We start from the raw sequence: 11575 nt of genomic DNA on the forward strand, positions 1-11575 counted from the left end.
TGTAAAATAGTTACTCTATCGATTAATTAAAAGTTATAATAAAAATAATTATTATAAAATCTATGCATTTATTACATTCAACAATTTATATAAATTTCTCTTTATTTCTGTTCGCAAATCACAATATCTATTAATTGTAGTTCCAAAATTATGTGGTTACCTGGGTGGATTTGAAATCCAAATTATGACACAAACATTAGAAGTTGAAACATGAAACCGTTGGTGATGTTTGAAATGTGTCTTGTTATGGCAATGAATAACTGAGAGCATTTCACACCCGAAGGTGACACCTTTTTCTTCATCCATTAATGGACACTGAATTTTGAAGGAAGAAGAATGTGCAAACTTTGAAATAAACAAATGAAATTAATTAAAAAAAAAAAAAAAGAGTTGAGTCGAAATAAACGAACAAAAATTGAAAGCTCGGAACCAGGTAGACCAGCTGTGCCTGTCGGCGAATAACCAAGCACACCCATTAGCACCCTCCTCTCTCTCTCTCTTCAAACTCCTCAATTCAATTTGTGACAGTTAGAGAGAGAGTGCGTGTGAGTGTGTCCTCAAAGTTTTCAATTCAGTTATGACATAGTTAGAGACAGGTTGTGTGTATGTGTTTGTGTTGTACTTTGTTTTTTTCCTTCAACTTGGGAACAAAGGTTGAGACTTTCAACCATTTTCTTTTTCAAATCCTATGAAAAAACATCATGGGTATGCTATTGTTGCCCGTTGGTGTTGTTGTCATGGGACTAGTGAGGGTCAATGGAATGAGCCTGTAGCAGAGTGTAGAGAACGATGAGAAGAAACGCACACACGGTGTTTGGGTTGCAGACGGTTGTAATCTATTGAGGAAGCAATGTAGAGCAGTTTTATTGTAACACTGGGTGGAGAAGAACAGTGGCTAGGAATACATGAGTATTTGAGGCTTTGAAAATGATTTCATGTGGAAAGTGAGGAATGGTGTCGCGTGAGATTGGTTGCTAGTTATTGGTTTCTGTTGGTTTTCTTTATCATATTTGTGTTGTTTTGGGATTTGGGGAATTAAGTTTTAGTGGATCGAGAGCAATGGAGTCTCGGATGGATCAGTATGAGATCATGGAGCAGATCGGGCGAGGAGCATTTGGAGCTGCTATTCTTGTTCACCACAAGGCTGAGAAGAAGAAGTAATAGTCACAACTTTAGCGTTTAATTGATGGGGTTATGTCTTTTTGTTCTTGAGATATTCGTTGATGGGTATTGGGTAGGTTCATACTAAGTTTCGTGACTGAAGCTTCGTTTTATTGGGTTGTAGATATGTGTTGAAAAAAATCAGGCTTGCAAGGCAGACTGAACGATGCAGAAGATCTGCTCATCAAGAAGTGAGTTGGGTTTTTGTGTGTTTCCTGCTTGTTGATTTGCTTCATAGTTCATATACCTTGAATCTGCGTTTTTTGGGAAGAGATTTGACTATTGTTGCTTGTTGAGAATTATAGATGGCTCTTATTGCTCGAATCCAGCATCCTTACATTGTGGAATTCAAGGAGGCATGGGTTGAGAAGGTGAGAGACCTTTAAGTCTATGTGTAATGTATTCAGTCTTAATTTCTTTCAGCTAATTGGTAATAGTTACAACATTATTGCACTTTTGTAAACTGGAAGTGTGAGAATTGTGACTGGTTACTTTTATGCTAAACACATTCTATTTCTGTTGCAGGGTTGCTATGTCTGCATTGTCACTGGGTATTGTGAAGGTGGAGACATGTGAGCATATGATACTACCCTTGTTCAATCTCTTAAAGTTTATTATACTTGTTCTCTCCAATTTTTTTTATAGTTTATGCTTATTTTCTCTTCAAATATGGGACAGGGCTGAATTGATGAAAAAATTAAATGGTGCTTACTTTCCTGAGGAGGTATTCTTGTCGCGAAGTTGCCTTTGTTTATGCGTGTATTCTTTTCCTATCTTACATTGAATGTTGTCGAAATTTCTCAGAAACTCTGCAAATGGTTCACTCAATTACTGTTGGCAGTGGAATACCTGCATTCAAATTTTGTTTTGCATCGTGACCTGAAGGTATACTTATATGAAACAAACTATTGGTCTATGATTCTTGTCCTTGATTAAAAATACATCAAGTCTGATTTTTTTGACTCTGCCGACAGTGTTCCAACATCTTTCTTACCAAGGATCAGGATGTTCGCCTAGGTGAATTATCCTATCATGTTTATTTATATTGGAGATGGATAGTTGACTCCTCATCTGAATTTGTGTGTACCTTCCTGACATATAGGGGATTTTGGCCTTGCTAAGACACTAAAAGCAGATGATTTGGCTTCCTCGGTATGTAAAATGATGTTGGTTTCTTCTCTGTCTTCTTTCAATCCAAATTATTTGCTTAAAAAGATCTAAGGATTCATGTTAAACATTTTTCTATCAAGTTTCTCGTATTAAAGTTGTAATTCTTTCTGGGACTTTTGTGCACACACTGTAAGAAGACATCAATGTTAATTTCACTTATAGTCATACGTAGTTTTTTTGGCCATATCCTAAATTTTGTTTCCTATATCTGTTTGGGAACCCGAGGCTTCAGCTGGGTTTTTTCTCTATTGGCCAAACCAAGGACTAGTAATATCATCTCAACTATGTGTAGTAAAAATTATCCCGCTGTTAAGTTTATTTCTACAAAAAAAGTGGGACAATAATGTATTAATATTTACTTCATGCAAAACATATATTTTCAGTCCCATACTCTTCCACATTTGCCGGCTCCTTTATAAACTACATTTTGAGGTAAAGAAAAGAGTGGAAATAGGAACTGAGTGTTGTTTGGTAAAATTGAGTTATCTTGCTTGCTTGAAATTTAATAGATAAGACCAATAGTTATTACTCTTATTGATAAGAGGAAATTTCTTTTTTTTTCTAGAATTTGGGCTGATTCAGCCACTGGATCACGTTGTTGTAAACTTGTTTATTGTTTCTCATCTTTTGGTGGACAAATTTACATTTTAATGATCTTTTACTTCTAGAGGTATACAATATGATATGGTATCAATTATTTAATATATATGATTAGCGTTATGTTTATATACAAATGCATAGTCACCAGAGATGAAAAATGTTTCTATGCAGGTGGTAGGAACTCCTAATTACATGTGTCCTGAACTGCTTGCTGATATACCGTATGGATTCAAATCTGATATTTGGTCACTAGGTATGTATTTTACAACAAGTATCTAATACTTGCAGATTTGTTTTTTCTGGAGCTAAAATGCTTTCCTTTTGTCCAGGGTGTTGTATATACGAGATGGCTGCTCATCGCCCTGCTTTTAAAGCTTTTGTAAGTTTTCTTCTGATTTTTTTACTTTAAATAAGATATTGGTAGGATGTACCTTTAGTGAGGTCATTTCATGCAATACCCTTATGTCAGATATGAACATCATATTTCATTTTTGTTGCGGGGTTGCAATAAATGTCTTGTTGCAGAGGTTAAACAAGTTAAGTCCTCATCAAATTGTGTTTAAATGGGGTAATTGTTGAGCAGGAGATTATTATGAACTGTATAAATTTTCTCGTGGTGGAAGTCAAGTAGGTCAACCACAATGACATTTCGGTTGTTAAGTTCTTAAGTAGAAGCATTTTTCTTTAACTATTAGCTATAGATTTTAGCTTAGTAGTAAGTGTTCTATCTAATAGTGATATCAAAGTTAAAGTCACGAGTTTGATTCCCAATAATTACTTTACTTAGAAGGGATTACTGCAAGTAATATTAATTGTCCAGCCAAGTAGGCCAAATCAAGCTACCACCTACCAGATCACCATTGTTGTCTACTTTTAGTTTCGTTATCCCCATATATGTGCCAATGTTCTAAATTTACGCTTGTTTTGTAAACTATTTTCTTGAACATTATTAACTAGAGTTGCTGGGTGATGTTTGCTTCTCCGGGGAATATGTTTCATGTGATTCTTCACACTAGATATTTATGTATATGGAGGTATCTCACCATGGTTTATATCTTGGGTTTTAACGAGGGCATGGTAAACCATGTTTCAGGATATGGCAGGGTTGATAAGCAAGATAAACCGTTCTTCCATTGGCCCTTTGCCTCCATGTTATTCCCCTTCCTTGTAAGTTTCTTTCTGCTTGTGTTAATATTAATATTCTTTTGTCTCTACCCTTTCTGATGAAATCAGGTTTACAACATACATAGTTTCTACTTCCTAGTGTGCACGCATTTGTCGGGATTTAGGCCATAGGGTGTTTTTTGTTGTGCAACTCCAACTTTGTTTTTTCTCATGAGCCATGAATTGCTGGTTTTTTATGATCTTGTTGAATATGATCTGTAAGTTAACTTGTAGCAGTTGATGGGAAAGATGATCTGTTTACTTACCAGTAGAACACGCCTTATTTTTCTCTTTGCTAAGCTTCTTACTTGTTAACTATTGTTACCTCAGGAAAACACTGATAAAGGGCATGCTAAGAAAAAATCCTGAACATCGACCAACAGTAAGATTCTCTTGAGAGCAAATTTATTTACAATGTGGAAATGGTTTACTGTCACTGTTTTTCCTAAATATTCTCACTTCATATTTTCACAGGCATCTGAGGTGTTAAAGCACCCTTATTTACAGCCTTATGTGGATCAATACCGTCCAGCTTTCAGTCCTCCATCAACCTGTTCTCCTGAAAAATCAATTTCTACTGTCAACTATCCTCGGAAAAATATGGCTGAAAGTCAAAACAGTAATAGTTCCAACAGTGACAAAGATAGTTTGATGTCAAATGAGAAAAGCATTGCAACAGCAGTACCAAAGTGTGAGAACAAAGCCACTGAGATGGATCAAACATCACTCGATGATGATGGTTCAGAGGAAGAAAGTGGCTCTAGAAATGCCAATGGCAATACCAAAACAGCTGAGCAAGAGGCGATGAAACCATCTCATAATGCACACCATTCTCCCGTTGAATCTAAGCAGCCAAAAACAATTAGAAATATAATGATGGCATTGAAAGAAGGAAAGGTTAGAGAAGCAACTTCTCCAATGAGAGGCAATCGTGTAAAGCCTGGTGGTGTATCAACTCAGAAAATAAGTACTGAGACATTGTCTAAATTGCCTAAGCCTATTTTTATTGCTCCTATTGTGAAACCTATGGTAGAGTCACCAACTGTTGCACTTGCACGGGCAACCCCTGACTCTGCAAAAAGAATGCAGGGGTCACATCAATCAAAGCAACAGGTAATCACCATTTTTAGATTATATATGTTATCAGCTCTTTCTAAAAAGAGATCCTCATGACATTGAGATTTATTTCTTGTTTTTCATTACTTTATGCTCGCAGTTTCTGATGGTAGAAGCCTCACCAAAACTTAAAGCTAGACATGATTTGACTCCACCACCTGCAGTTGTCAAACAAGTAGATGGAGATGTTCCTCCCAGGCCAAGACAAAGGACTCCCCCAAGCTTACTTAGACGACCTTCATTTTCTGGAAGGATGAGGCTGGTTGGAATTGATGTTTCAAATGCAGCAAATGATACTGGAAAGCTAGGCACAGATAAAATAGTTCAGGAACATGAGATGAGCCCTTCTCAGTTGGCTGACGACAATGTACCACCAAGTATTTCGAGACAGGTTACTAGAGAGCCCCTGAAGGTTTTTGAAAGAAGTTCAAGAGGAATGCAAACAGATAGCAGCAATTCTGCTTCGTCTTCGGTTTCTATCCGAGGTGAACTTGCTGATGATGCCACAACTTTTATTGACATGAAAGAACAGATGCTTCCTGGACATTCGAATGTAAGCCACATTGGAGGTGTGGAATCATGTCCTGACAGCAGCCCGCTGACTACTTGTGCACATTGTAAGGTGGTTGAAAATGTTCCTGAAGATTCATGTGAGATTGCCATGAATTTTCACAATACTATAAGCAGTAATGAGAAAGTGAATTCCAGTTTAAGTCAAGATCACCATGTTGAAGATTCTAAGGTAGCACTGGCTTCAGAAAGGGGTCTTCTTAAATCCCAGCCAACTATGTCTACTACTACTTCTGGCTGTGATGATGGATCTGTTGATCACTCTGCTGGAGCCACCAATGAAATCAAAGATTTTCAAGATATTACCAAGGAAATGCCTTTGGCCAAGTCTACGAAACACGCATCCCCAAGTTCTGGAGAAAAGTCTGTTCACACAGAAGTTAGTCCAGAAAGTGAACCCGAACTCCTTATTCAGCCAGCACTTGGATGTAAGTCCCCTGGTGATGACAAATTCACAGTGAGAGAGAGACTGTCACCTGTCGTTGAAACTGTTCCTCTGGTTACCCCTACTAAATTATCAAGCCAGAAAGTTTTGCAAGAGAAAGGAACTGTGCTGCAGAGTCCAGCACCAGAAAGGCCTGATACTGGCCATCTTCCTCCAGCTTTTGATGATGTTATCCATGTCATACGTCATAGTAGTTACCGCGTTGGCAGTGATCAGCCAGTGAAGGAATCTGTGGAGATGGGAGTTCAAAATGTAGATGTTGGTAAGTTTATCAATGTTGTGAGGGATGATTTAGAAATGAGGAACATAACGTCACCTTTGACTCTCAAATCTTCAAGTTGCTCTGATGTTACAAGCTTGAAATCTGACCAGTTGGAAATGAAAAACTTAAACACTCCTCCTATCCTTAAATCTTCAAGTTTCTCAGAATCAAGCAATTCTGATCATCCTGGTCTTAAGGAGCAAGATGTGAGTAACCCTCCTCCACTAGTTTCAGAACCTGAATCTACTGAGCTCAGTAAAAGTAACACTCCTGGGAATGAAGAGAAACCACCAGCAAAGGAAACATTGGATGTGAAATCTTTCAGACAGAGAGCAGAGGCACTTGAAGAGCTCTTGGAGTTGTCTGCAGAGTTGCTGCAGCAAAACAGATTGGAGGAACTTCAAGTTGTTCTGAAGCCTTTTGGGAAAGATAAGGTCTCCCCAAGGGAGACAGCCATATGGTTAGCCAAGAGTCTCAAAGGAATGATGTCTGAGGAAAGTGGGGGACGCTCTTCATAAGGTATCTCAATTAGTGAATTCTTATGCGATAAATTCACTTGTATTTCATGTTTAAAATTTGCTCTTAAAGTTAGTCCATAGCTATTCAAGCACCACTTGAATCCATAAGAGAACAAATTGTCTGTCCCTTCTTCCATTATTGTAATTCTTTCAGTGCTTTTAATGCTATTGTAAATAGTGACCATACAAATTAATAACATCAACTTACGATTAAATTGTTACTTATTAATGTACCCAAGACTTTCCATGATTAAATGGACCTAAGCCAAGAAAACAGAAAAAATAAATTACCCAATCAACCACAAACAGAAAGCACACCACAATTGGCAGTCAGATAGCAATGTTTTCTGTCAACTCTATAATTTTCAACCAAGATGATAAAGGCTCTTTATATTATATTCTAGACACATGTTGGAATAATATTGTAAAAAAACTACGTTAGAATCGTGTAGATTACCTCCTTTCCGGGTAGTTTCGTAGGTTTCCTCATTTCCTAGAAACATCCTGGAACCTTCCTATATATACTTTTACAAACGTAGCATTTTAGGAAATAACGCGCTTTGCTACAGTTTAAATATGTGTGGTCCTTTTGTGTGTTTTCGTTCTTCGTATTGGTTTTCTTCTATTTCATGATAATACGAGCTTCTCCTTCGTTAACAACGGCACCAAGCCAAAACTGCACCTTCCTACCAGTTAGCATCATGATAAGACAAACCCTTCTTCCAAAATCCAAACCAATGGTTTAAGTACTGAAAAAGATAGATTCGCTGTCCATAGTGATCGTTCGTACTTGAACTAATCAGGTTTAAATCTCGTAAATAATATTTGTGTCTGAAGCAAAAAAACGTCCAAACCAATGGCTCCGACAAACAACCAGAGGACAAGATGCGGTGACACCCGTTTTCCCCGAAACCTAATACTTTTGTTGGTTACCATCTTTGTTTTTTTCATGGCTGCTATCAGCATAGCATGGCTTGTCATGCACCCACATAACCCTGGTTTTGTGGTGACGTCACTTTCTGTAACCAAGTTCTCTCTCTCAGACTCCCATGTACGAGGAAGATACGAGATTGGACTAACCTTAACAAACCCCAACAAGATCACAACCCTAGTGGAGCTTCACCGTTCCGGCTTCTTGCAGCTTTACGGTCATGAGGAGAGGCACTCGGTGGATGCAACACAGCGGTGGCAACAACGCGTGGTCCTGGAGAAGTTCACCAACAAGAGTGTGAAGGTTGACTTTGAAGTGATTGACCAGCACCAGAAGGCTGTGCCCCCGGTTCTGGTGGAGGACTTAAACAAAGGGGTGGTGAACTTCAACGTGGTTTTGACGGTTACAGTTAGATTTGAAGCTGGAATATGGCCAAGCAAGGATGTGTTATTGGATGTTTGGTGTAAGGATCTGGATGTGGAATTCCACTCTCAAACAAAAGACACTGGCAAGCTTCTGGGTATTGGGAAGAACTGCTCCACAAAGAATGCTGGAGGGAGAACTTGATTAGGAAGAAGATTTAACCATGTTATCGTCATTAGTTTAGTCGATGTGATAATAAGATAGATTCTGATTGTAAACTCTTCTTTTAGACATTTACATTTTGTTTATAGAAAAACAGTAGATTAATCAAAATATATGAGAGAATAAGTTCAAAATATTTAAAGAAGTAGTAGTAAAGGAGATTATGTCTTGTTTTACTGGACCATGTTAAGGTATATGTTTGTTGTAGTGTCAGACACTGGCAGAATGAATTCCAAGGCATTGATTGGAGAAGTAACTACAAAAGGGTTACTTTAGTAAAAGTACCTGGGAAAGACCTTCGAAAGAAAATTCTTGCAAGACTTACAAGTTGCGTAAAAGAAGAAAGTGGGACCACAGATCTCATCAGAGGAATTTTGAAGACTTTTTTAGAACTTTTTATTAAAGATGAATTTTGAAATATTTGACTTTCTATTAACACAGATATTTAGTGGAATACTTAAAATGTGAAATAAATTTATATTCGGATTAACTTTTTCACAATTTTTAAAGAAAGAAAAACAATATTCACGATGCAGAGAAAAGGTGAAATGTATCTGGCTGAAAACTGCACCATCATTGGCCAGGACTTAAACCATCATTCATGGTCAAACAGAAAATCATTGAGCAATCAAATTAAAACAAAATATCAAATTTGACGTTTTTAAAAAAATTAAAGGACTAAATTAGGAAAACTAATAATTAAGGTTTTTTTTTTAAAATTCGAATAAAATTAGATGACCAAATTAAGAATTAAACAATTTCTTCTGTGTGGACCTAAGAAATACAAAATACAAACATACACATATAAGTATTAAAAATTTAATATATTTTTATTCTAATTTCACAAATTTTAAGATCTTACCATCTCAAATACACTCCAATTACTTTCACAAACATAAAAACTACTTGTCAAACTAAGTACGTGAATAAGAAACCTTTGAAGTTATAGATATCAATCTTCGTAAGAATCACACCAAGTTCTTGGAGTTTTTTTTCCCCAATTGCCTTAATAGCCAAGAAATTACCAAATAACTTTTCTTGATTCTTGAAATCTTCAATTTGCAAATCAATCAAATGTTGCTCCTTATAAGCCACCATCTTTTGTATACATTGTAGTAGGCCCAAGTTAACTTTTGTATTAAATTTTTAATTGGGATAATGATGTAATTTAGAATTCAAAAATAGTTTGTAGCATACAAAAGCCTATGGAGCTAGTTGTCTCACCTTTCATCAATAATATTCCATCGTCTTCGTAACAAAAAAATAGAATAATAATAATATGAGTTAATGTTTTCTATTATACATATATAAGAAGTCAAATATAAAAATTGAAATGAAGTTTCAATTTATAGATTACTAAATTGTTTACCTTTTATTGTCACCATTACACATCTTTCATGCATTTCCTTTCGTCTGGTTTATTTGTCTTCTAAATAAAATCCATTATTGATATATCAATAAAACCTACCGTTTTAGGAAATGCAACCTTCAAACATGTGATAACTTTTGTACAAATTAAATTGGAAGTTTAGGGATTTAAATTGTAAAACGTAAATTGTAAAATAGAATCACAAAACCAAATGCAAAAATTAAAATGATGAAAATGAATCAATCCCAAAATAAATAACCAAACAATATGAAATTCATAGTTATCTAAAAAATTAAATCCAAATTAGAATAATTAATCAACTAAATAGGTTTATATGAATTACATTTTAATATCATTTAATCTTATTTATATTTCACTATCAAATCAAGATTCAATAAATACCTAATTTGAATTATACTTTCAGAAGTGTAATTTGATATAAAAAATAAAGCCAAAATTAGAGAAAATAAGAACAAACTCTAAACAAAGAGCAACCTGTGCAAAACTCAATTCTTGTTTGATCCTGATGTCATGAATTGTTCCTTAGAATTTTAGTTCTCCATTATTGAAGAAAAAAAACCAAGCATAGAAAAGAAGAATAAGATGAAAAGACAAAAATGAAAAAAAAAAGAGAGAGAGAGAAATAGGAAAAAACTAAAACTTTGAAAATTTGACAAATGATTTATGTCTCCTTGTTTTTAGCATAATTAGGTCTTATATACGTTTTAAAAACTGAAGCAAAATGTGAGTATAATCAGGTATAAAATATAAGTAGAAACTTTCTAATTTTTGGAACAGTATCTTGAATGAGTGTCTTCTTTTCAAAATCTTCTATCATCAAATCATGTGATGTGTTCTAGATGGAGTCCAATAAAAGCCTTTTTTTTCGTCATTCTCAACTCTCCATTTGCATCATTATTAGCAGCATTGTATGTTACAATTTGGATAATATTTTCGTCACCAACTTCTTTAATAATGTTATCCAATATATTACAAATATTATCAAGTTGTTTTTTATAAGGGAGATGCATGAATAGATTTTAGAAAAGTTTCCTTTGGTTTGTTAACTAAAAACTTCAATGTAGTCCTTCCTTCTCCTCTAATGGGTTCACCCATTAGTCATTATTATGCAACTTGTTTTCCTCCATGCAATGCAACTCTATAAAGTTCCAACGTATCTTTTGTTACCATAACTTATGCTTTCACGCACTTACTCTTATCTCATGGTATGAAAGTGGCTTAAATCTAGGGTCATAATTTCAAACTAAATTAAGCATTCTCAAACATTTCCTTTTTTTACTTCACCAGTCACACTTTTGCAAGCAACTATGTCCTTTGAGTTTCCGTAAAATGGTGATTCAAGCGATAAACCCTTCCTACAATAGTTTTTTTTTGGGCAAAACTATACATTGAATTTTTCTTGGATTTCTACTAAGAGAAAGTTTCCTGTGGGTTACCCACACATCAATAACATCTAAGTCAATTATATAAGGGATTGACATCATTCTTTATCCAAAATCTTGACAATGGATTAATGGGTCTTTCACCTTTATATACTGCTTTACTTTCTTATTTCTATTCAACGTGGGACTTAAATTCACACTTAGATTCTCAACATACATCTTCCATGCTTCCAAACCAAGTTTGTTCTACTACACCACATTTTAGAGCAAACGTTTTGTAA

The 11575-nt window shown here is 35.4% G+C and overlaps 2 protein-coding genes and 1 long non-coding RNA gene across 3 annotated transcripts; 2 read left to right on the plus strand and 1 right to left on the minus strand.

The window, feature by feature from the left end:
• The first annotated feature begins 268 nt into the window (after positions 1-268).
• On the plus strand, positions 269-7164 carry LOC148201684 (serine/threonine-protein kinase Nek5-like). The gene is made up of 14 exons (XM_088108838.1): positions 269-1157; positions 1286-1352; positions 1467-1532; positions 1687-1733; positions 1840-1885; positions 1966-2046; positions 2136-2178; positions 2264-2313; positions 3103-3184; positions 3261-3310; positions 4025-4098; positions 4426-4477; positions 4570-5208; positions 5312-7164. The coding sequence occupies exons 1-14, from the start codon at positions 1060-1062 to the stop codon at positions 7004-7006; spliced, it is 3090 nt and encodes a 1029-aa protein (XP_087964964.1). The 5' UTR covers positions 269-1059; the 3' UTR covers positions 7007-7164.
• On the minus strand, positions 4468-4916 carry LOC148201685 (uncharacterized). The gene is made up of 2 exons (XR_015784832.1): positions 4781-4916; positions 4468-4654 (listed from the first exon to the last, which is right to left on the minus strand). It is a non-coding gene; the product is annotated as an uncharacterized LOC148201685 (long non-coding RNA).
• Positions 7165-7955: 791 nt separating the features above from the next.
• On the plus strand, positions 7956-8504 carry LOC124826527 (uncharacterized). Its single transcript, XM_047299360.1, has one exon. The coding sequence runs from the start codon at positions 7956-7958 to the stop codon at positions 8502-8504; it is 549 nt and encodes a 182-aa protein (XP_047155316.1).
• Positions 8505-11575: the final 3071 nt, after the last annotated feature.

This window comes from Vigna umbellata, chromosome 3 (genome assembly GCF_029865625.1).
Source record: "Vigna umbellata cultivar VRB3 chromosome 3, Vumbellata_1.0, whole genome shotgun sequence".
Taxonomy (NCBI): domain Eukaryota; kingdom Viridiplantae; phylum Streptophyta; class Magnoliopsida; order Fabales; family Fabaceae; genus Vigna; species Vigna umbellata.

What these genes read in the sequence shown, in the direction of transcription:
- LOC148201684 (XM_088108838.1), top strand. Translation starts at nt 1,060, where the DNA reads ATGGAGTCTCGGATGGATCAGTATGAGATCATGGAGCAGATCGGGCGA. An exon ending in TTTTGCATCGTGACCTGAAG is followed by an intron (nt 2,047 to 2,135) that starts GTATACTTATAT and finishes CTCTGCCGACAG; the next exon opens with TGTTCCAACATCTTTCTTAC. An exon ending in CAGATGATTTGGCTTCCTCG is followed by an intron (nt 2,314 to 3,102) that starts GTATGTAAAATG and finishes GTTTCTATGCAG; the next exon opens with GTGGTAGGAACTCCTAATTA.
- LOC124826527 (XM_047299360.1), top strand. Translation starts at nt 7,956, where the DNA reads ATGGCTGCTATCAGCATAGCATGGCTTGTCATGCACCCACATAACCCT.